The following is a 24,300-nucleotide window of genomic DNA, read 5'->3' as shown; positions in this document are numbered from 1 at the left end:
CTGACTCCTTCAAGAAACATGTGTGTTTGATGATCTACTGACTCCTTCAAGAAACATCTGTGTTTGATGATCTACTGACTCCTTCAAGAAACATCTGTGTTTGATGATCTACTGACTCCTTCAAGAAACATCTGTGTTTGATGATCTACTGACTCCTTCAAGAAACATCTTAAGACGTTTCTATTTGTTCAGGCTTTTCCTTGAATTTCTCGAACTCCTCTCTTCTTTTTTGAGTATTGTTTTGTGTGTCTAAGCCAGGGGTAGGGAACCTGGTCCAGAAAGAGCCGCAGTGGGTGCAGGTTTTCGTTCCAACCATTCAAGGACACATTTTATCCAATCAGGTGTCTTAGGAGTGTAATCAGTTGATCGTCAGTCTGGTGTTGCTTGTTCAGCTGAAACCTCATTGGTTAAACTGTACATGCTTGGATCGGTTGGAACAAAAACCTGCACCCACTGCGGCTCTTTCTGGACCAGGTTCCCTACCCCTGGTCGAAGCGCTTTGTGACCCTGGTCTCGAAAAGCGCTATATAAATAAATATTACTTATTTTCCAGCAGCTCCATTCTTTGACTTTAAGTCCAATGAGCAAATGCAAGGCGAGCCGCCACCAGCTGGAGGCGAACCCCAAAGGCTTGCTGTGCTTCGTCACAATTAACTTGAATACCTTAATAGTAACATTTCAACTTGGCATCAGGTGTTAATTATCCAACCCAACTTATCAATGGTGCACACAGGACTGAACAGAACACATTTATAAAGGGGATAAGATCCGTTACACAAAAAAAAAAAGAAGTCACGTTTGATGCTCCAAGTGTAGTTTACAGGTCTGACGTTCATGTATAACTAAATAATGCAACATAACATGATTTAACAAGTTTCCTATGAAGACAGTGTTGCAGCATGAGATTGTTTTGTTAAATTTGATCTTCAGCAACAAACAAGCCCATGAATGTTTAAATGATTTGTTAAAGGACCAGCGGTCGCTATAGCAGGGATGCATCATGGGAAGTTGGTTTTGTGCGCATCATTAAGTTAAACTGGTTCACGGAGATTACTTGATAACTTGCAAGACACGAGTCAAAATAAAAATCCAACTTTTCGTCATGTGTTCAGGAACTTGTGAAACTCACTCCAGCGTCAATAAAACGATTAAATACATAAAACCAGGTTTAATCTTCAAAATTACAAACAAATCCCATATTTGAATATTTACAGTAGGAAAAAAAAGGTATAAAAACTAAATGTCCTTTTGTCTGAATTCATGAAGTCCATCGTTACAGTCTCTCCCAGAACACTTGGTCCGGATGGTTTTTTTCTCAGCAGCTTCATCAATCCGAGGTTTCTTCCTCCTCTTTCTTCTTTTTCTTTTTCTTCTTCTTGGCGCTCTCGCTGACCTGGTGACGCGAGGAAAAGTTTGAGTTTTGTTTCAAACGTGGCTCAGATGAACACTTGTTACCGACCTCGACCTCCGGCTCAGCTTCCTCTTCTTCCTCCGATTTGACCTTCTTGTCTTTCTTCTTTTTCTTCTTCTCCTTCGGCGTCTCTGCGGTGGGCGTGGCCGGAGCCTCGGGCTCCCCGTCGGACTCCCTCTTCCTCTGCACGGGTGGAACGTCGGTGAGATTAGAGCCAAACAAATTAAACACAGACTAGATTTTAATAAGAAATGTACCTTCAGTTGCGTCTCAGCCGACTCCGCCTTCTTGGACGCACTGTGAAGACACAACATCACGTTGAGGGAACATTCTTCGGATGCGTGGCATGTCTTCAGACGAGCTGCAGCCGAGCACGAGCTGGCGAGCGACGCTCAGGCCTGAAAGTTCATCTTGCAGAACGACTCCCTCGACGAGCACGAGCAGCTCGGAGAGGAATAACAGTCTGCAGCGGACGAGTGAAGACACGCACCTGTAGTCCTCGTAACCCTCCGTCCACGCGCTCGGCGTGCTTGGGTTCGGCTTCCCGTGTTTGTCCAGGAGACCTTTCTGGATCATCATCTTCTTCTGACTCGCCTGAGAAACAAACACTTCAGTCAGTAACTTGAAAGACGACAAGTTTAAAAAACCTCACCTTTGGTCCGAGACCCCATTTCCGTGGATACGTGTCCCTCTCCATGATGACCCGCTTGATCTTCGCCACGATGCCGTGGTCGCAGGTGGAGATGACCGCCGTGGTCATCAGAGCGACGGCTGCAACGAGAGGACTTGTCATTGGGGGGGGGAGGAGGACGGGGGACAGGAAGTGTGTGTCCGAGGCGTCCATCAGACAAGGGTGATAGATAAACAAGTCATCAAAGCCCGAGAGCTCTTGAATCTACAAACATCATCATGTGGACTCGAGAAGATCCGGTCGGAGCCGGACCGGCCGCTCACCTAAGCAGATGGCCTCGCCCTTCGTCGTGATAACGACGATGTCCTGGTTCACCTCGATGCCGTCCTCGTACCGGAGCACGCCCGGCAGCATGATCTTCGCTCCGTAGCAGATGGCGTTCACCTGCAGACGCGCTCAGTGAGTGGCGGGGGAAGAGTGTGTGTGTGTGTGTGTGAGAGTGGCGGGGAAGTGTGTGTGTGTGTGAGAGTGGCGGGGAAGAGTGTGTGTGTGTGTGTGTGGCGGGGAAGAGTGTGTGTGTGTGTGTGTGGCGGGGAAGAGTGTGTGTGTGTGTGTGTGTGAGAGTGGCGGGGAAGAGTGTGTGTGTGTGTGAGAGTGGCGGGGAAGAGTGTGTGTGTGTGTGTGTGAGAATGGCGGGGAAGTGTGTGTGTGTGTGTGTGAGAGTGGCGGGGAAGAGTGTGTGTGTGTGTGTGTGTGTGTGTGTGTGAGAGTGGCGGGGAAGAGTGTGTGTTTGTGTGTGAGAGTGGCGGGGAAGAGTGTGTGTTTGTGTGTGAGAGTGGCGGGGAAGAGTGTGTGTGTGTGTGTGTGTGTGTGTGAGAGTGGCGGGGAAGAGTGTGTGTGTGTGTGTGTGTGTGTGTGAGAGTGGCGGGGAAGAGTGTGTGTGTGTGTGTGTGTGTGTGTGTGTGTGTGTGTGTGTGTGAGAGTGGCGGGGAAGAGTGTGTGTGTGTGTGTGAGAATGGCGGGGAAGTGTGTGTGTGTGTGTGTGAGAGTGGCGGGGAAGTGTGTGTGTGGAGGCAGGACTCACAGCGCTGTCCTTCATCACTATACGTTTGTAGGAGATCAGCAGCTTCTCCAGAGGGTAGATGACCCTCCTCAGGTACGTCTCGTCCTTGTTGTGGTCGAACTGCCACTGGGCGTCCAGCACGTCGTGCATCGTCACCAGGTTGTCCTGCGCAGCACGACACGTGTTAAACGGTCGTCACGGCGACAGAAAGAGTGTCTGCAGCGACGAGACTCGGTCTTGGACGGACCGAAGCGTCTCAGCTGCCGTTTCTGTCCCAAAGATCAATTGACAGACGGGCACGAGCAGCCGGTCTGAACTCAACACTTTGGAAAGAGACGCGGAAAAGTGTCGTTCGCACCTTTTCTCCGAGCACTCCGGAGCGAACCCGCCGCAGCTCCTGCATCTGACCTCCGACCCCGAGCAACAGACCCATATGCACACAGAGGGTACGGATGTAGGTTCCAGCCTCACAGCTTACCCAGAAGACACCTGGAGAGATCATTAGAGTATTAAAAGAATCCGTTGATCACATGATATATAGTGTGATAGTGTAGTAATAAGTATATATGTGTAGTATTGTCCAGTACTTGACTCTGGTGTTGTGATAGTGTAGTAACAAGTATATATGTGTAGTATTGTCCAGTACTTGACTCTGGTGTTGTGATAGTGTAGTAACAAGTATATATGTGTAGTATTGTCCAGTACTTGACTCTGGTGTTGTGATAGTGTAGTAACAAGTATATATGTGTAGTATTGTCCAGTACTTGACTCTGGTGTTGTGATAGTGTAGTAACAAGTATATATGTGTAGTATTGTCCAGTACTTGACTCTAGTGTTGTGATAGTGTAGTAACAAGTATATATGTGTAGTATTGTCCAGTACTTGACTCTAGTGTTGTGATAGTGTAGTAACAAGTATATATGTGTAGTATTGTCCAGTACTTGACTCTGGTGTTGTGATAGTGTAGTAACAAGTATATATGTGTAGTATTGTCCAGTACTTGACTCTGGTGTTGTGATAGTGTAGTAACAAGTATATATGTGTAGTATTGTCCAGTACTTGACTCTGGTGTTGTGATAGTGTAGCAACAAGTATATATGTGTAGTATTGTCCAGTACTTGACTCTGGTGTTGTGATAGTGTAGTAACAAGTATATATGTGTAGTATTGTCCAGTACTTGACTCTGGTGTTGTGATAGTGTAGTAACAAGTATATATGTGTAGTATTGTCCAGTACTTGACTCTGGTGTTGTGATAGTGTAGTAACAAGTATATATGTGTAGTATTGTCCAGTACTTGACTCTGGTGTTGTGATAGTGTAGCAACAAGTATATATGTGTAGTATTGTCCAGTACTTGACTCTGGTGTTATGATAGTGTAGTAACAAGTATATATGTGTAGTATTGTCCATTTTCAAACCAAATGTGTCCAAACATCAGCTTTAGAAGCTGCTGGATTCACTGTATCCTCTCGTCCTCAGCCAACCGTTTTTTACATTTTCACCCCTAGAGGGCATCAACTTTCAAGTTAGAAACCAACTCATACCGAGCCTATTGTCCTCGTCGTACTCAATCATTTTGCTCTCGTATATCGTGCGCACTCTGAGCTGACGTTTGACGGCAGCGATCAGCGGCGGTCGCTGGAACAAGGCGCCGGTCAGAGTCTCCAGTGCCTGGTAGGGATGAGATGAAGGGTCATGAAGACAAACGATCGTCGCCTTCTAGACAAGCAAGTCTTACCCTGGCAAACGTATGTTCGCTCTCTATAGCATTGTGCAGCCGAACGATCCCCACATACTCTTTTCCTGCAACACAGCAGAGAGCAGTGAGGGGGGGGCGCTGGTTTACTGGACATCCACGAGGATCTCAGAGGGTCAAGAACATACCTGCGCACTGTTGGGACTTGACCAGCCGCGTGGCCCGGTCCACGCACACGATCAAGCAGCCGGTGACTTTGGGGTCCAGGGTCCCGCTGTGACCCGTCTTCTCCACCCGCAGGATCCTCCTGATCCACGCCACCACCTCGTGGGAGGAAGGGTTGGCGGGTTTGTCCAGGTTGATGAACCCCGTCCTGGTGGAGAGAGATCGTTTTAGAGAGAAGATCTCCGGCGATCACAGCAGCTGAGACACACGTACCTGATGTAGTCCTGGATGTTCCTCTGCAGGGGGTTACTGCCGCAGGGCAGGGGCGTGTAGTGAGCCGTCCTGATGTTCAGTTTGTCGAAGTTCTGTCGAAAAGATGGAGCGACTTACAGCTTTTTTTAAACATTTTCTCACAACTTCAAACATGTTTTGTCGTCTCTGCAGTGAGATCAGAACGTGTCAATCATCTTGGCGATGTCGACTCGAGCCTCATCTCCACGAAGTCACCGCTGTCTCTGAGCAGAACGCTCAGAGGAGACGGTCACCCCGGGAGAGGCCCCTGCACCCCAGAACGAGATGCCGAGGCAGTGGCCGCTCGCGACGGTCGCAGCTCAGCGAATGGATAAACTAGATCATCACGTCACACTGCAGCGACTCCAGGAGACTCCAGGGCCGGCGACGCTTACCTTGAGTAAGAGCGGCCATTGTGACGTGTCCAGTGTCGGGACCTTGGACTCTGGCTGGATGAAGAAGTTTGCAACCTGCTGGATTTCCTATTCAGAGATAAAAAGTCGTTTAACAGATGCTGTAGATTCACTCGTCACAGGTGTGGACGCGACACTCACCCCGACATCTTCAGCGGCTTTTGACTTCCTTTTCTTTTTTGCTGATCCTGCAACATAAAGAACTCTTGGTCAGGTTTATTATCAATTAAATATGTGATCAGTTTAGACTTAGACTGCACTTTATTGATCCCTTTGAGATAACACTAAGGGAAATTTCTGTTTTCCAGTAGTATAGAAGGAATAGAGAAAAACCAAAAAACATTTGATAAATGTAGCTCCATCGTGGCAACATAGGGACTATATTAACTATACAGTAACTAGTCTAATATTTAGTTATAATAATAGTTAAATAGTTTAATATTAGTAACAAGCAAATTGTTTACGTAAAGAATGTGTAAGAAATCCAGATGGATCCGGTTCAGGTCCTGACCATACACGTGCCTCTCAACACGTGGTTGTTAGCAACACGATGCTAACTCGTGATTCAAAACAAATGTTGACACGTATTCACGCTCATAATTATACATTTTTAATAAGTTTATACATATTTTCATTCTGCAAAAAATATATATATATAGATTAATGTTTTCAGACGTTAACGTCAATATTACACTGAACATGTATGATTGTATGCATCACAATATATATGGCTGCAAAAAACAATAAGTTACAGTTAAAAAGATAAAGAGAATAAGAACCAAGTGAATAACTGAGGCGAACACGTGGAAACCACATGTGGGGCTGAAAACGCTCATTTTCCAACACTTTTTCGTGACGCAGGTAGAAAATGTTTGCAACTCGTGCAACTATATAAACAAGATACTTTAAAGTGGATAATCTGTGCGTGTTTAATAAGTAAAGTTTGAATATTTGCTGCAGAGCGTGAGTCTACTTACCCTCTATGTCCGCCATCTTGTTCTCAGAGACTTGGCTCCTCCTCCGAGTTCTTCTTCTACTGCTGCTGCAGCGGATGTGGGCGGGGCTTCATTAGGGGAGACCGCCCCTTGTGATGACGTCACTCCAGAGCGCGCTGAATGTAGTTGACGATTAGAAGTAAAGTAAAGTAAAAACTATTATAATATAAAATAAGATTATCTCCCTTTCCATCACTATACATTTTTAAATATTAAAGTGTAGTTTATATTTTAATATTAAATGAAATAGTTTAAATTTTACTATTACTATAATAGTTTGTATTATAGTCTTAATTGTATTTAGAATCAGAGTTGAGTAATGTGTAAACATTTTTAACGACTGTTTATTTAATTATATTACTAATTTTAACTATTTTAACTAATTTACTTTGCAATTTTCTGCATGATATATATATTTGGAAAATCTAGACGGTTTCTAAATTATATTATGTCCGTATTGTAGTTATTGAGTTTCCGCATTGTAACACATTATATTTCTCAATAATTAATAACTTTATAATTGTTTGTTTTCCTTTCGCGTTCGTTTAAATGTGAAAAAACTAATGAATACATACGTTATCAAAACCAGACCACTTGTTTTTAATGTTTTAGTTTAAATAATACATTTAAACAAAAAAAATCATTGAAACATTAGTTCGAACTCATTTTGGTTTATCTTTTACAAATAAATATATAGTTTTAATATGTGAAGCTGCGTTCCAATTGGTGCGCCTGATGGTGACGTCATACCGGAAGTAGCCACGCAAGCAGCTGCTATCACAACACAGCGTAGTTTCTGTTTTATCTCCAAACATTTCTCCACTAAACGCTTGTTGTGTTGAATTCCGCGGTCGTGGCGCGACTCGGTGTCATCTCAGCTGATGTGTGCATTAAAAGTCGAGTGGTTTGGACGCACAGAAGAGTCACAACACAGATGTGTGTGTCGAGGCTAACTAGCTTCTGCTCGGCAGTGAAGCTCGTAAGTAAGTCGATCTCATGTCTGCTGCAGAATAACACCTTAAATCACATTAAAACATCTGTTCTTTAGCTTCGCCTGTCATGGTTACATGTTCCAGCACATGTTCTACATTCATGTTTACCTCATTCTACATGTCATGTGTTACGATATGGAAATAAACAACAAATGCATAAACTAATAACTTTTATTTTGTTTGTATTACTGTCGCTATTTTCTGTTATTCATCCACTTTGTTTAAACACACGCTGTGTTTTAATGTCAATGTATTACAGGTTCAAATATTTAATTGAACATTTGCAAGACTTTATATACGTTAAAGATCATTTATTGTAGCATATATATATTTTTTAATTCATCTATTTCATTACTATTATTTATTTACTTTGATCTTCTATGAAGCGTTTACAAGTTTCTCTGATACTAAAGAAGTCCGTTTCAGTAAAAACCTTCTGGTCAGATGTCCACAGGGAGGAGCAGGTAGTTCTCGGAGGAGACCACAACACCATGTGACCTCAGATCCTGGTCCTTCTCGGCACAACGGTCTTCCAAGATGCCTCGACTGGAGGAGGTCGCCAATGTCGCTCTGAGGGTCCCCAGCATCCTCCTGCTGGACCTGCTCTACAAGTGCGACATCGAGGGCCTGACCGAGCACCTGAAGGCCAAGAATGAAGACATGCTCTTCAAGTACAAATATGTCATCTGGAACATCTACTACCTCGGTGTGTGTGGGATCCATCGGTGGCGAGTTTTCTTTGAAGACCCTCGTGGAAATGACCTTTGGTTTCAGGTCACCTGGTGAACGCTGTGGTGCTGATCCTGCCGCTGCGACACATCGTGACTCTCTACCTTCACGTTCTCACGGCTCTCCTGCTCTACATGGGTCACCAGATCTCCAAGTGAGGCTTTCAATCTGAATCCAAATTTGCTCATCGGTTAAAGTCTCTTTGTCGACTCAACAGGGATTATATTCGTGAGGAAATGCAGCAAAGTTACGGAGGACCCGTCTATCTGGACTCGCTGGCCTTCAACAGATTCGTTTCTGCCGTCACAAGTGAATCAATCAAATATATATATTTTTAATTGTCAGACACAGAAGGTGTTCTAACCTGTGTGTTCAGGTCAGATCATTCTGGGAACTCTGTGCGCCTTCCTCATGAAGACCAGGAGCGTCTGGCTGTTCTCCACTCACATGCTCCCCCTGCTGGGACGACTCTTCTCCTCGCACCCCTCCACTCTGCTGACGGTGCATCTGTTCTCCGTCGGTCTGACCGTCGCCGGCGTCTTCGTCTTCCTGCTGTCCAACCTCTTCGTGCCGTACCGTCTGGTCAAGGCTGTTTACCTGGAGTTCCTGCAGCTGGAGGTAAAATCTCTTCTTCTGATGACTTTAATGCATCTTAAATCTTATTTAATGCATCTTAAATCTTATTTAACGTATCTTAAATCTTATTTAATGCATCTTAAATCTTATTTAATGCATCTTAAATCTTATTTAATGTATCTTAAATCTTATTTAATGCATCTTAAATCTTATTTAATGCATCTTAAATCGTATTTAATGCATCTTAAATCTCATTTAATCCATTTTAAATCGTATTTAATCCATCTTAAATCTTATTTAATGCATCTTAAATCTTATTTAATGTATCTTACATCTTGTTTAATGCATCTTAAATCTTGTTTAATGCATCTTAAATCTTATTTAATGTATCTTAAATCGTATTTAATGCATCTTAAATCTTATTTAATGCATCTTAAATCTTATTTAATGTATCTTAAATCTTATTTAATGCATCTTAAATCTTATTTAATGCATCTTAAATCTTATTTAACGTATCTTAAATCTTATTTAATGCATCTTAAATCTTATTTAATGCATCTTTAATCTTATTTAATGCATCTTTAATCTTATTTAATGCATCTTTAATCTTATTTAATGCATCTTTAATCTTATTTAATGCATCTTAAATCTTATTTAATGCATCTTAACTCTTATTCAATCCATTTTAAATCTTATTTAATCCATCTTAAATCTTATTTAATCCATTTTAAATCTTATTTAATCCATCTTAAATCTTATTTATTCCATTTTAAGTCTTATTTAATGCATCTTAAATCTTGTTTAATGCATCTTTAATCTTATTTAATGCATCTTAAATCTTGTTTAATGCATCTTAAATCTTATTTAATCCATTTTAAATCTTATTTAATCCATCTTAAATCTTATTTAATCCATTTTAAATCTTATTTAATCCATCTTAAATCTTATTTAATCCATTTTAAATCTTATTTAATGCATCTTAAATCTTGTTTAATGCATCTTTAATCTTATTTAATGCATCCTAACTCTTATTTAATCCATCTTAAATCTTATTTAATCCATTTTAAATCTTATTTAATGTATCTTAAATCTTATTTAATGTATCTTAAATCTTGTTTAATGTATCTTAAATCTTATTTAATGTATCTTAAATCTTGTTTAATGCATCTTAAATCTTATTTAATGCACCTTAAATCTTATTTAATGCACCTTAAATCTTATTGAATCATTTTTATTTTTTTAACATCAGCAATTTCCCAAATTTGTAATAATTTAATGCTGTTTACAGAATTGTTTCCCAAAGTACTGAAACACAACAGAACATTTTAAATCGTCTCTTTATGACCATGTTTAAAAAAGCAATAACTTTTCCGGTGGACGTGTTGTTACATGATCATAAAGAGTGCAGTCATGATCACTAACTTACAGTAACTAGTGTTAACAAGTGCTGTAACTCATAACTTGTCACAAACAGTAACACGGTAATCGTTACTGTGATTCAACAGCATCGTCACTCGTCACATGACGTCCTTCGGTTCAGTGAGTTCAGGGAAGAGCAACAGTGTCGTCAGATTTGACGACGATGACGAGAAGATCATTAAATGGCGACACGTTTGTGTTACGAATCTTTTAAATCAAACAAGAATGAGGTGAAGACCTGAAGAAACACGTCCGTTAACTGTCTTTGACATCAATGATGCGTTCAATGACAGTGGGATTTCCATGGTGCCTTCAAGAACGTATGATATTTTAGAACTTACCACAAAACTGAAGGTTGTATCACTTTAATTTAAATTAACACGCAGAATAAACAGACTTTCTTTCTGTCGATAAGAATGAAATGATGATTTTATTGAAGTTAACATAGTTTGTTTAGTTCACTGTTGTCTTATTTACTCTAGTTATTTAAACACTTTTTTGTATTGTTTGTTATTTCCTCTAAAATGTTAATGTGTTGTTACATTTTACCGTTTTTATTTAGTAAGTTTGTGTGATCAATGGGAAAATTACGAAAAAATCACTTTTGTGCGTTTTAGTTTCTTCATGGCGGGAAATAAAGTTTGTTTGTTGAGCCTCTTGTTGTCACTCGTGCTCCTAATATATTTGTTTTATTTGTTTATTTAATTTATCATTCTTGACTTGAATCGATTGATCAACTAATCACACCAACACTTTAAATCTCTCTCTTACAAAGAAGTCACCTCCCCCTAGTAACTAGTTACTTTGAAAGTAACTTAAAGTAACTCAGTTACTATTGAAACAAGTATCTAGTAATGTATCTAAGTAACTATTTTAAAGCACCGAAAAACTGGTCACGATATAAAAAGGCAACGACACATGATTCACACTTTAGTTCAACTTGAAGTTCATTCTTCTTTCTTTCTTCTTCTCTGTTTGTCACGACACGTTTTAAATCTCTTTTCTTTTCTTCCCTCCCTCAGGTCATCGAGTTGTACCGGCTCCTGGGGGTGGGGATCTCTCTCTGGAACCAGTTTGCGGTCCCGCTGCTCTTCAGCGTCTTCTGGTTGGTTCTGTTCGCCGTCCACGTGGCGACGGACCTCACGTCCTCCAGCGCGTCCAGAGCTCCTCAGGGCCTGCTGTTCTTCCTGCTCACCAGGTGAGTGTCGGCAGGAAGGTGTGAGTGAAGAGAGTGATCACCTGTGTGGCTGCAGCGTGTCCGAGTGCTGCTCCACGCCCTACTCCCTGCTGGGCCTGACCTTCGTGGTCTCCTTCCTCGCTCTGGGTCTGCTCAACCTCTGCAAGTTCTACCTGGGAGGCTACGCCGCCGTGCAGAACGAGAACGTCATGCATCGGTGAGATGTTGGTGAAACATGTCAACCTTCTAGGATTGAAGTATATATATATATATATGGAGCCGTTTAATTGAACATTTCAACTGGTGACACTTTGAATTTTCGTTTTTTTTAAATAATACATTAGTTTTATTTGATAATTAAAATCAATATTGTGTTTCTTTTAACGTAAAATATGTTTACTTGAATAATTAAAATCAATATTGTGTTTCTTTTAACGTAAAATATGTTCATTTGAATAATTTAAATCAATATTGTGTTTATTTTAACGTAAAATATGTTTATTTGAATAATTAAAATCAATATTGTGTTTATTTTAACGTAAAATATGTTTATTTTAACGTAAAATATGTTTATTTTAATAATTAAAATCAATATTGTGTTTATAAAGAGGTACAATATGTTTATTTGAATAATTAAAATCAATATTGTGTTTATTTTAACGTTAAATATGTTTGTTTTAATAATTAAAATCAATATTGTGTTTATAAAAGGTAAAATATGTTCATTTGAATAATAAAATCAATATTGTGTTTATTTTAACGTAAAATATGTTTATTTGAATATTTAAAATCAATATTGTGTTTATTTTAACGTAAAATATGTTTATTTGAATAATTAAAATCAATATTGTGTTTATTAAAAGGTAAAATATGTTTATTTGAATAATTAAAATCAATATTGTGTTTATTTTAACGTAAAATATGTTTGTTTTAATAATTAAAATCAATATTGTGTTTATAAAGAGGTACAATATGTTTATTTGAATAATTAAAATCAATATTGTGTTTATAAAGAGGTACAATATGTTTATTTGAATAATTGAAATCAATATTGTGTTCATTTTAACGTAAAATATGTTTGTTTTAATAATTAAAATCAATATTGTGTTTATTTTAACGTAAAATATGTTCATTTGAATAATTTAAATCAATATTGTGTTTATTTTAACGTAAAATATGTTTATTTTAATAATTAAAATCAATATTGTGTTTATTAAAAGGTAAAATATGTTTATTTGAATAATTTAAATCAATATTGTGTTTATTTTAACGTAAAATATGTTTATTTGAATAATTAAAATCAATATTGTGTTTATTTTAACGTAAAATATGTTTATTTGAATAATTAAAATCAATATTGTGTTTATAAAGAGGTAAAATATGTTTATTTGAATAATTAAAATCAATATTGTGTTTCTTTTAACGTAAAATATGTTTATTTGAATAATTAAAATCAATATTGTGTTTATAAAAGGTAAAATATGTTTATTTGAATAATTAAAATCAATATTGTGTTTATAAAAGGTAAAATATGTTTATTTGAATAATTAAAATCAATATTGTGTTTATTTTAACGTAAAATATGTTTGTTTTAATAATTAAAATCAATATTGTGTTTATAAAAGGTAAAATATGTTTATTTGAATAATTAAAATCAATATTGTGTTTATTAAAAGGTAAAATATGTTCATTTGAATAATTAAAATCAATATTGTGTTTATTTTAACGTAAAATATGTTTGTTTTAATAATTAAAATCAATATTGTGTTTATTTTAACGTAAAATATGTTTGTTTTAATAATTAAAATCAATATTGTGTTTACAAAAGGTAAAATATGTTTATTTGAATAATTAAAATCAATATTGTGTTTATAAAAGGTAAAATATGTTTATTTGAATAATTAAAATCAATATTGTGTTTATTTTAACGTAAAATATGTTAATTTGAATAATTAAAATCAATATTGTGTTTATTTAACGTAAAATATGTTTATTTGAATAATTAAAATCAATATTGTGTTTATTTTAACGTAAAATATGTTTGTTTTAATAATTAAAATCAATATTGTGTTTATAAAGAGGTACAATATGTTTATTTGAATAATTAAAATCAATATTGTGTTTATAAAGAGGTACAATATGTTTATTTGAATAATTGAAATCAATATTGTGTTCATTTTAACGTAAAATATGTTTGTTTTAATAATTAAAATCAATATTGTGTTTATTTTAACGTAAAATATGTTCATTTGAATAATTTAAATCAATATTGTGTTTATTTTAACGTAAAATATGTTTATTTTAATAATTAAAATCAATATTGTGTTTATTAAAAGGTAAAATATGTTTATTTGAATAATTTAAATCAATATTGTGTTTATTTTAACGTAAAATATGTTTATTTGAATAATTAAAATCAATATTGTGTTTATAAAGAGGTAAAATATGTTTATTTGAATAATTAAAATCAATATTGTGTTTCTTTTAACGTAAAATATGTTTATTTGAATAATTAAAATCAATATTGTGTTTATAAAAGGTAAAATATGTTTATTTGAATAATTAAAATCAATATTGTGTTTATAAAAGGTAAAATATGTTTATTTGAATAATTAAAATCAATATTGTGTTTATTTTAACGTAAAATATGTTTGTTTTAATAATTAAAATCAATATTGTGTTTATAAAAGGTAAAATATGTTTATTTGAATAATTAAAATCAATATTGTGTTCATTTTAACGTAAAATATGTTTGTTTTAATAATTAAAATCAATATTGTGTTTATTTTAACGTAAAATATGTTCATTTGAATAATTTAAATCAATATTGTGTTTATTTTAACGTAAAATATGTTTATTTTAATAATTAAAATCAATATTGTGTTTATTAAAAGGTAAAATATGTTTATTTGAATAATTTAAATCAATATTGTGTTTATTTTAACGTAAAATATGTTTATTTGAATAATTAAAATCAATATTGTGTTTATAAAGAGGTAAAATATGTTTATTTGAATAATTAAAATCAATATTGTGTTTCTTTTAACGTAAAATATGTTTATTTGAATAATTAAAATCAATATTGTGTTTATAAAAGGTAAAATATGTTTATTTGAATAATTAAAATCAATATTGTGTTTATAAAAGGTAAAATATGTTTATTTGAATAATTAAAATCAATATTGTGTTTATTTTAACGTAAAATATGTTTGTTTTAATAATTAAAATCAATATTGTGTTTATAAAAGGTAAAATATGTTTATTTGAATAATTAAAATCAATATTGTGTTTATTAAAAGGTAAAATATGTTCATTTGAATAATTAAAATCAATATTGTGTTTATTTTAACGTAAAATATGTTTGTTTTAATAATTAAAATCAATATTTTGTTTATTTTAACGTAAAATATGTTTGTTTTAATAATTAAAATCAATATTGTGTTTACAAAAGGTAAAATATGTTTATTTGAATAATTAAAATCAATATTGTGTTTATAAAAGGTAAAATATGTTTATTTGAATAATTAAAATCAATATTGTGTTTATTTTAACGTAAAATATGTTAATTTGAATAATTAAAATCAATATTGTGTTTATTTAACGTAAAATATGTTTATTTGAATAATTAAAATCAATATTGTGTTTATTTTAACGTAAAATATGTTAATTTGAATAATTAAAATCAATATTGTGTTTATTTAACGTAAAATATGTTAATTTGAATATTAAAATCAATATTGTGTTTATTTTAACGTAAAATATGTTTATTTGAATAATTAAAATCAATATTGTGTTTATTTTAACGTAAAATATGTTTATTTGAATAATTAAAATCAATATTGTGTTTATAAAAGGTACAATATGTTTACTTGAATAATTTAAATCAATATTGTGTTTATTTTAACGTAAAATATATTCATTTGAATAATTTAAATCAATATTGTGTTTATTTTAACGTAAAATATGTTTATTTTAATAATTAAAATCAATATTGTGTTTATAAAGAGGTACAATATGTTTATTTTAATAATTAAAATCAATATTGTGTTTATAAAAGGTAAAATATGTTTATCTGAATAATTAAAATCAATATTGTGTTTATAAAAGGTACAATATGTTTACTTGAATAATTTAAATCAATATTGTGTTTATTTTAACGTAAAATATATTCATTTGAATAATTTAAATCAATATTGTGTTTATTTTAACGTAAAATATGTTTATTTTAATAATTAAAATCAATATTGTGTTTATAAAGAGGTACAATATGTTTATTTTAATAATTAAAATCAATATTGTGTTTATAAAAGGTAAAATATGTTTATCTGAATAATTAAAATCAATATTGTGTTTATTTTAACGTAAAATATATTCATTTGAATAATTTAAATCAATATTGTGTTTATTTTAACGTAAAATATGTTTATTTTAATAATTAAAATCAATATTGTGTTTATAAAGAGGTACAATATGTTTATTTTAATAATTAAAATCAATATTGTGTTTATAAAAGGTAAAATATGTTTATCTGAATAATTAAAATCAATATTGTGTTTATTTTAACGTAAAATATGTTTATTTTAATAATTAAAATCAATATTGTGTTTATAAAGAGGTACAATATGTTTATTTGAATAATTAAAATCAATATTGTGTTTATAAAGAGGTACAATATGTTTATTTGAATAATTAAAATCAATATTGTGTTTATTTTAACGTAAAATATGTTTATTTTAATAATTAAAATCAATATTGTGTTTATAAAGAGGTACAATATGTTTATTTTAATAATTAAAATCAATATTGTGTTTATTTTAACGTAAAATATGTTTATTTTAATAATTAAAATCAATATTGTGTTTATAAAGAGGTACAATATGTTCATTTGAATAATTTAAATCAATATTGTGTTTATTTTAAACAATTTTGGAGAGGAGACCTCCTGAGGGATCAATAAAGTTTTACCTTACCTTACCCTTAAAATATGTTTATTTTAATAATTAAAATCAATATTGTGTTTATTAAAAGGTAAAATATGTTTATTTTAATAATTAAAATCAATATTGTGTTTATTAAAAGGTAATATATGTTTATTTGAATAATTAAAATCAATATTGTGTTTATTAAAAGGTATAATTTGAATAACTTATGAACTTTTCATAATTAATGTGTTGTTTTTGCACATAGAGATTTATATTAAAATTCCAATAATTCCCAAATATTTTTATGTATTTTTTTTTTAATTCTCACGCTTTGAATTCAATATAAAAGTTTGGTAAAAACCAGACGAGACCGAAAGAGTTCACTGCTTTTATGTGGTCACATGATCCTCAGTGCGTCGCACGATTGGATAAAAAGTCTGGAAAGTACATTTTTTTTAATTGTTGAAACTACAATATCAAACTGTATGTGTAAAAATAAAACAAAAACTTTATTTCTAATACAATATTTAACTTCCATTATATAAGTTATTTAATTAATTTACTCATTAAAAAGTGCTTAAAAATCAGTTTTAACTGTTTAATTCAAGCTCCAATATTCCGATGAAACTTAAATTCTTCGTACTGATCATGATGAAGTAAATGAGTGTCTGAGGTCCAGAAATAACAAGATGTAAGAAGTCCTGTGGAGACGTCCGTCCACAGACCATTATTTCTGCAGGAGCGACATGTTTGTCGATGATCCTTCGTCTCCTCGGTCTCATGTGATCTTTGGGTTCCTGTGGTCAGGGGCGTGACGGAGGGCGTGACCCTGCTACTCCTCGCCCTCCAGACCGGCCTGATGGACATGCAGGCCCTCCAGCGCACCTTCCTCCTCAGCATCATCCTCTTCATCGTCATGACGTCCACGCTGCAGTCCATGATCGAGATCACCGACCCCATCATCCTGGCGCTCGGGGCGTCTCGGAACAGGTGGGCGTCTCTGCACGGGTTCTGGAAGGCATGGCTTTGACGTCTGTGCTCGCAGGAGCTGCTGGAAACACTTCCGAGGCCTCAGCATGTGTCTGCTCCTGCTGGTGTTCCCCGTGTTCATGGCCTTCAAGATCTCCCAGTTCTTCCACATGGACTTCTGGCTCCTGATCCTGGTGTCCAGCTGCATGTTGACCTCGCTGCAGGTGAGGACGAGCAAGTATTTCTTAGTATTGATGCTTGAATCGAACACTTTTATTCTTATATATATTTAATAATAACTTGTTTTTTTGATCATTGAACTCAAACCCGAGCAGCTCGGTGCTCTGTTGGTGATGTCTGGTGTCACTATTATTCAAATATATTGAATATTGACTACGAAATGACGCAAAGTTATGAGAAAAAAATGTAAATATTGAATTTAGAAGATTTATTTATGAAAAATATTCCAATTTTATTTATAATAATAATAGTAATAAACATCATATTTATTTAGTGCTTTTTTTGGGACGGAATTATTCACTAAAAACATTTTTTAAAAGAGCAAAATGGAATAATAACGATCTTAATGTTCGGACTTAACATCAAATAGCCGGAGATCTTCCTGAACTGTCAAGGATGGAGAGTTTGAATCTTAGCAACTCTTTTATCGTGATGCTCGACAACAACCGTCCACTGCGGTGGTGAAACAAACCGTATCACAAGTTAATTCTTAATGATTGTTCACAAGTTTATGACTTTAGAAGATATCATGTTCTAGTATATCATCATACCATGATATATGGTACAATATAATATCATTTAATCTTGAATAATACCAGATAACGTATCATAAAAGTATTTCTCTGATTCTTCACGTATCGTCAACCATTTATTCATAGAACTCAATACTTAAAGATCTCCACCCTTTTTAAAATGCTGAAATGTATTTGCCAAACATAAGTTTTGTTTCCTTTCTTTTTTACTCATTGCTGCAATTTCACCGTTATTTTTGTTACTTTGAAACGGAGGAAATGACAAATGTTGCCGACTAGTGGCCGGAGGTTTAATTGCAGCACACAATTGAATAAACGCCGTGACTATTAGAGTTTTAACTGAGAAATAAAACATTGAAGGTTGATCTTTTACACACACTATTGAAATATATACTGTAAATGACCTTGAATTAAATTAAAATGTCATTTCAAAAGTTTAAAATAATATTTATTTATTTGTAAATATCGAAAGCATCAGAAATAAAATCATCAGGATGTATCAATATTTTCTTACATTTAATTCAAATAAAAAAAAAGATGATATACTTTGAAAAATGAGAACATATCAATAAAAAACTTATTATATTCTGATGATTAATTATGTTTCTTATTGTATTGAATGAATCTATTTTTATTCTCATTATTTCTAACTATTTTCTCTAATGACCACAACAAACTCCTGTGATGTGTTGCTAAAGGTTTTCTTGGTCCGTAAGTAACGGTGTCTCCGTCGCTCAGATCACCGGCACGTTGCTCATCTACTTCCTGTTCATGGTGGAGCTGCTGTGCAGCGAACCCATGGACTCCCTGGACGAGGTCATCTACTGGGTCAACGCCGTCAGCAGGGTGCTGGAGTTCCTGGTGGCGCTGTGCGTGGTGGCCTACGGCACCTGGGAGTCGCTCTTCGGCGAGTGGAGCTGGATGGGCGCCTCCGTCATCATCATCCACTCCTACTTCAACGTGTGGCTGAGGGCGCAGTCGGGCTGGAGGAGCTTCCTGCTCCGACAGGAAGCGGCCAAGAAGATCAACTCTCTCCCCAGAGCCACGAGCGAGCAGCTGCGCGAACACAACGACGTCTGCTCCATCTGCTTCCAGGTCAGTCGCCCACAGCCGTGTCACTGACGGACACACCCGTCAATCTCGCTTTTATTTAAAACTCGGGGGCTGAATTTGGCCGCCAACTCATCGTAGGCGGACGCCACCTGAGCAACATTCGTGTTTAAGATAAGATAAGGGGCGTCATGTACATAGACGTGTGTGGATTAACTTGATGTTTGAATCTGACACCAAATCCAAGCACTTTTCCTTTGTTCGTCCGAATCATCGCGGACAGGTTCGTCCCTTTCCACGACCTCATTTAAATATGTCAATCACGTTTAAATTAACCAGAACCTCAGATTATTCGCTCAATGATTAGAAAAATTGATAAAAAGATGAATTACTTTTAAACTGTAATAACATGTAAGTAAGTAATAGTTATTTATAAAGATCTTTCCAGACCAGGGTCACAAAGCGCTTTAACAGACAAAAACAATATACAATATACAGCTAATATATATCATTTAAAAGACGCATAAGACAAACACAAGAGTCTCAGAAAATCAAGGGAAAGCCGGAACAAATAAAAGTGTCTTGAGATGTTTCTTGAAGGAGTCAGTAGATCATCAAACACAGATGATCCTTGAAGGAGTCAGTAGATCATCAAACACACATGTTTCTTGAAGGAGTCAGTAGATCATCAAACACAGATGTTTCTTGAAGGAGTCAGTAGATCATCAAACACAGATGTTTCTTGAAGGAGTCAGTAGATCATCAAACACAGATGATCCTTGAAGGAGTCAGTAGATCATCAAACACAGATGTTTCTTGAAGGAGTCAGTAGATCATCAAACACAGATGTTTCTTGAAGGAGTCAGTAGATCATCAAACACAGATGTTTCTTGAAGGAGTCAGTAGATCATCAAACACAGATGATCCTTGAAGGAGTCAGTAGATCATCAAACACAGATGTTTCTTAAAGGAGTCAGTAGATCATCAAACACAGATGTTTCTTGAAGGAGTCAGTAGATCATCAAACACAGATGTTTCTTGAAGGAGTCAGTAGATCATCAAACACAGATGATCCTTGAAGGAGTCAGTAGATCATCAAACACAGATGTTTCTTGAAGGAGTCAGTAGATCATCAAACACAGATGTTTCTTGAAGGAGTCAGTAGATCATCAAACACAGATGTTTCTTGAAGGAGTCAGTAGATCATCAAACACAGATGGTTCTTGAAGGAGTCAGTAGATCATCAAACACAGATGGTTCTTGAAGGAGTCAGTAGATCATCAAACACAGATGTTTCTTGAAGGAGTCAGTAGATCATCAAACACACATGTTTCTTGAAGGAGTCAGTAGATCATCAAACACAGATGTTTCTTGAAGGAGTCAGTAGATCATCAAACACAGATGTTTCTTGAAGGAGTCAGTAGATCATCAAACACAGATGATCCTTGAAGGAGTCAGTAGATCATCAAACACAGATGTTTCTTGAAGGAGTCAGTAGATCATCAAACACAGATGTTTCTTGAAGGAGTCAGTAGATCATCAAACACAGATGTTTCTTGAAGGAGTCAGTAGATCATCAAACACAGATGTTTCTTGAAGGAGTCAGTAGATCATCAAACACAGATGTTTCTTGAAGGAGTCAGTAGATCATCAAACACAGATGTTTCTTGAAGGAGTCAGTAGATCATCAAACACAGATGTTTCTTGAAGGAGTCAGTAGATCATCAAACACACATGTTTCTTGAAGGAGTCAGTAGATCATCAAACACACATGTTTCTTGAAGGAGTCAGTAGATCATCAAACACACATGTTTCTTGAAGGAGTCAGTAGATCATCAAACACACATGTTTCTTGAAGGAGTCAGTAGATCATCAAACACAGAGATGTTTCTTGAAGGAGTCAGTAGATCATCAAACACAGAGATGTTTCTTGAAGGAGTCAGTAGATCATCAAACACAGATGTTTCTTGAAGGAGTCAGTAGATCATCAAACACAGATGTTTCTTGAAGGAGTCAGTAGATCATCAAACACAGATGTTTCTTGAAGGAGTCAGTAGATCATCAAACACAGATGTTTCTTGAAGGAGTCAGTAGATCATCAAACACAGATGTTTCTTGAAGGAGTCAGTAGATCATCAAACACAGATGTTTCTTGAAGGAGTCAGTAGATCATCAAACACAGATGTTTCTTGAAGGAGTCAGTAGATCATCAAACACAGATGATCCTTGAAGGAGTCAGTAGATCATCAAACACAGATGTTTCTTGAAGGAGTCAGTAGATCATCAAACACAGATGTTTCTTGAAGGAGTCAGTAGATCATCAAACACAGATGTTTCTTGAAGGAGTCAGTAGATCATCAAACACAGATGGTTCTTGAAGGAGTCAGTAGATCATCAAACACAGATGGTTCTTGAAGGAGTCAGTAGATCATCAAACACAGATGTTTCTTGAAGGAGTCAGTAGATCATCAAACACACATGTTTCTTGAAGGAGTCAGTAGATCATCAAACACAGATGTTTCTTGAAGGAGTCAGTAGATCATCAAACACAGATGTTTCTTGAAGGAGTCAGTAGATCATCAAACACAGATGATCCTTGAAGGAGTCAGTAGATCATCAAACACAGATGTTTCTTGAAGGAGTCAGTAGATCATCAAACACAGATGTTTCTTGAAGGAGTCAGTAGATCATCAAACACAGATGTTTCTTGAAGGAGTCAGTAGATCATCAAACACAGATGTTTCTTGAAGGAGTCAGTAGATCATCAAACACAGATGTTTCTTGAAGGAGTCAGTAGATCATCAAACACAGATGTTTCTTGAAGGAGTCAGTAGATCATCAAACACAGATGTTTCTTGAAGGAGTCAGTAGATCATCAAACACACATGTTTCTTGAAGGAGTCAGTAGATCATCAAACACACATGTTTCTTGAAGGAGTCAGTAGATCATCAAACACACATGTTTCTTGAAGGAGTCAGTAGATCATCAAACACACATGTTTCTTGAAGGAGTCAGTAGATCATCAAACACAGAGATGTTTCTTGAAGGAGTCAGTAGATCATCAAACACAGAGATGTTTCTTGAAGGAGTCAGTAGATCATCAAACACAGATGTTTCTTGAAGGAGTCAGTAGATCATCAAACACAGATGTTTCTTGAAGGAGTCAGTAGATCATCAAACACAGATGTTTCTTGAAGGAGTCAGTAGATCATCAAACACAGATGTTTCTTGAAGGAGTCAGTAGATCATCAAACACAGATGTTTCTTGAAGGAGTCAGTAGATCATCAAACACAGATGTTTCTTGAAGGAGTCAGTAGATCATCAAACACAGATGTTTCTTGAAGGAGTCAGTAGAACATCAAACACAGAGATCGTTCCAAAGCTTAGGAGCAACAGTCTGGAAGGATTTCTCTCCTCTGGTCCTGAAGTTCAGGAACCATCAGTAGATTCTGATCCACAGACCTCAGAATCCGAGCTGGGGTGTAAGTCTGGATCAGATCACTGATGGAAGGTCTGACCATGAATAGATCTGAAAGTAAGAACCAGAATTTTAAAAAGATCCTGAAAGAAACTGGCAGCCAGTGAAGAGTTTGAAGCAGAAATGTGAGTTCTTCTACTAGAGCGGCTCAGAATTCTGGCTGCAGAGTTTAGTATGAACTGCAGGCGAGACGATCCTTCTTGTTTAGACATGAAAATAAACTGTTACAATAGTTAAACGACACAAACACATGGATTATAAGATCCAGATCGTTATGTGACATGCGTCCAAATCATTTGCTTATATTATGCAAATGAATATGAATGTTGCCGTGGAAACTATGTTCTCAGTTATTTTGTTCACTAGCACTCTTGGTTTAAAAGCTTCTCACTGTTGACTGAAACCTGCACAATATGTTACATAATCACTTTTAATGTTCAGGCTACAGATGGAAGAATATAGCAAAAAGAAAATACAAAAGTAAAAATAATCTTAATTGATGCAGGTAAAACAAAAACATCTAATACGTTTAGATAAGACACAACAAGAAAATTCATTTATGTTTAAGTTTATTTATGTTAATATTTGGTTGTTTTTTCGTTCACTTCAATTCGCACACAATCGATCATTTTCGTCTGAAGTTACTTTTCAACAGTTTTGTACTTTGAATAGAAAAAAGAAAGCATGCTATTAAAATTTGTGTTTCAGAAGAAAAATGAAAAAATAATTTGTTTCAAGACGAAGACTATTAGATGAAAACTTGTGGTATTAATAAAATAATACACGACATTTGAGACGTACTTGTTTGTTCACACGTAACGTTCTGACATTTTCATTCATTTTATTTTGAAATGTTTCCTGACAGGAAATGAGTTCCTCCGTCATCACCTACTGCGGTCACTTCTTCCACGGGAACTGCCTCCGCAAGTGGTTGTACGTGCAGGAGACCTGCCCCATGTGCCACCAGACCGTCAGACCCGCTGCCCCGACGAGTCGCGGCCAGGATCCGAGGCCTGAGCCGCAGGAGCGCCTCCACGCCGAGGATCACGTGGTCCACGCTCCAGATCCTCCTCGGCCCCGAGACGAAGATCGAGAACCTTCGGCCGAAGCCGCCGAGGGCCTGAGATTTACCTCCAGTGGAGACTTAGTAGGGTTCGTGAGTCCGCCTGAAGACGTCTCTGAGAACCACTGTGGTGACCACGACAGGACAGACCAGGACCATCAGACACAGGATCCCGTCGAGGTCACGGCGCAGCAGGACCTGTGATGAGATGTTGAACCAAAGACTTGTTTTCTTAATGCTCTCATCAAACCAGAACCACGAGAAGGAACGTCTCCTGCATTTGTGCCTTTTAGACTGAAAAAAAAAAAGGTTTTCCTTCCTTGAGCCGAGGAATAAAGAATGTGCTGAAGAAGAACAAGAAGAAGAAGAAGAAGAAGAAAAAGAAGGATTAATTCAAACTTGTGCATCAATTATGAAAATGGACATAAATCATGTGACATCAAAGTAACATGAGATTAAATATTTGTTTTTCAATCTTTGATCTG

At 35.5% G+C, this 24,300-nt stretch overlaps 2 protein-coding genes and 2 non-coding genes across 6 annotated transcripts; 1 reads left to right on the top strand and 3 right to left on the bottom strand.

Annotated features, from left to right (window-relative positions):
• Nucleotides 1-1,153: 1,153 nt before the first annotated feature.
• Nucleotides 1,154-6,677, bottom strand: dkc1 (dyskeratosis congenita 1, dyskerin). Its single transcript, XM_087780263.1, has 15 exons — nucleotides 6,648-6,677; nucleotides 5,812-5,858; nucleotides 5,653-5,739; nucleotides 5,240-5,331; nucleotides 4,990-5,174; nucleotides 4,844-4,908; nucleotides 4,650-4,776; nucleotides 3,464-3,594; nucleotides 3,127-3,270; nucleotides 2,366-2,486; nucleotides 2,064-2,182; nucleotides 1,902-2,005; nucleotides 1,669-1,708; nucleotides 1,460-1,594; nucleotides 1,154-1,393 (listed from the first exon to the last, which is right to left on the bottom strand). Exons 1-15 carry the CDS (start codon nucleotides 6,661-6,663, stop codon nucleotides 1,328-1,330), a joined length of 1,479 nt encoding a protein of 492 aa, XP_087636389.1. The 5' UTR covers nucleotides 6,664-6,677; the 3' UTR covers nucleotides 1,154-1,327.
• LOC148060138 (small nucleolar RNA SNORD83) lies at nucleotides 2,250-2,327 on the bottom strand. Its single transcript, XR_015709329.1, has one exon. It is a non-coding gene; the product is annotated as a small nucleolar RNA SNORD83 (small nucleolar RNA).
• On the bottom strand, nucleotides 5,412-5,610 carry LOC148060137 (small nucleolar RNA SNORD17). Its single transcript, XR_015709334.1, has one exon. It is a non-coding gene; the product is annotated as a small nucleolar RNA SNORD17 (small nucleolar RNA).
• A 751-nt stretch (nucleotides 6,678-7,428) lies between the features above and the next one.
• LOC148060135 (RING finger protein 145) lies at nucleotides 7,429-24,294 on the top strand. 3 transcript variants are annotated; one of them, XM_087780216.1, is made up of 11 exons: nucleotides 7,429-7,644; nucleotides 8,112-8,363; nucleotides 8,432-8,540; nucleotides 8,604-8,695; nucleotides 8,763-9,004; nucleotides 11,404-11,579; nucleotides 11,635-11,775; nucleotides 17,288-17,470; nucleotides 17,526-17,673; nucleotides 18,961-19,317; nucleotides 23,618-24,294. In XM_087780216.1, the coding sequence occupies exons 2-11, from the start codon at nucleotides 8,195-8,197 to the stop codon at nucleotides 24,017-24,019; spliced, it is 2,019 nt and encodes a 672-aa protein (XP_087636342.1). In that variant the 5' UTR covers nucleotides 7,429-7,644; nucleotides 8,112-8,194; the 3' UTR covers nucleotides 24,020-24,294. The 3 variants fall into 3 exon arrangements, with proteins under 3 accessions (XP_087636342.1, XP_087636341.1, XP_087636340.1); XM_087780215.1 differs by having other exon boundaries at nucleotides 8,102-8,363; XM_087780214.1 differs by having other exon boundaries at nucleotides 7,429-7,648; nucleotides 8,102-8,363.
• The last annotated feature ends 6 nt before the right edge of the window (nucleotides 24,295-24,300 follow it).

The sequence above is a fragment of the Callionymus lyra genome, chromosome 18, assembly GCF_982586985.1.
Source record: "Callionymus lyra chromosome 18, fCalLyr1.hap1.1, whole genome shotgun sequence".
Classification (NCBI taxonomy): domain Eukaryota; kingdom Metazoa; phylum Chordata; class Actinopteri; order Syngnathiformes; family Callionymidae; genus Callionymus; species Callionymus lyra.
This window is presented reverse-complemented; position numbering and strand designations above follow the sequence as displayed.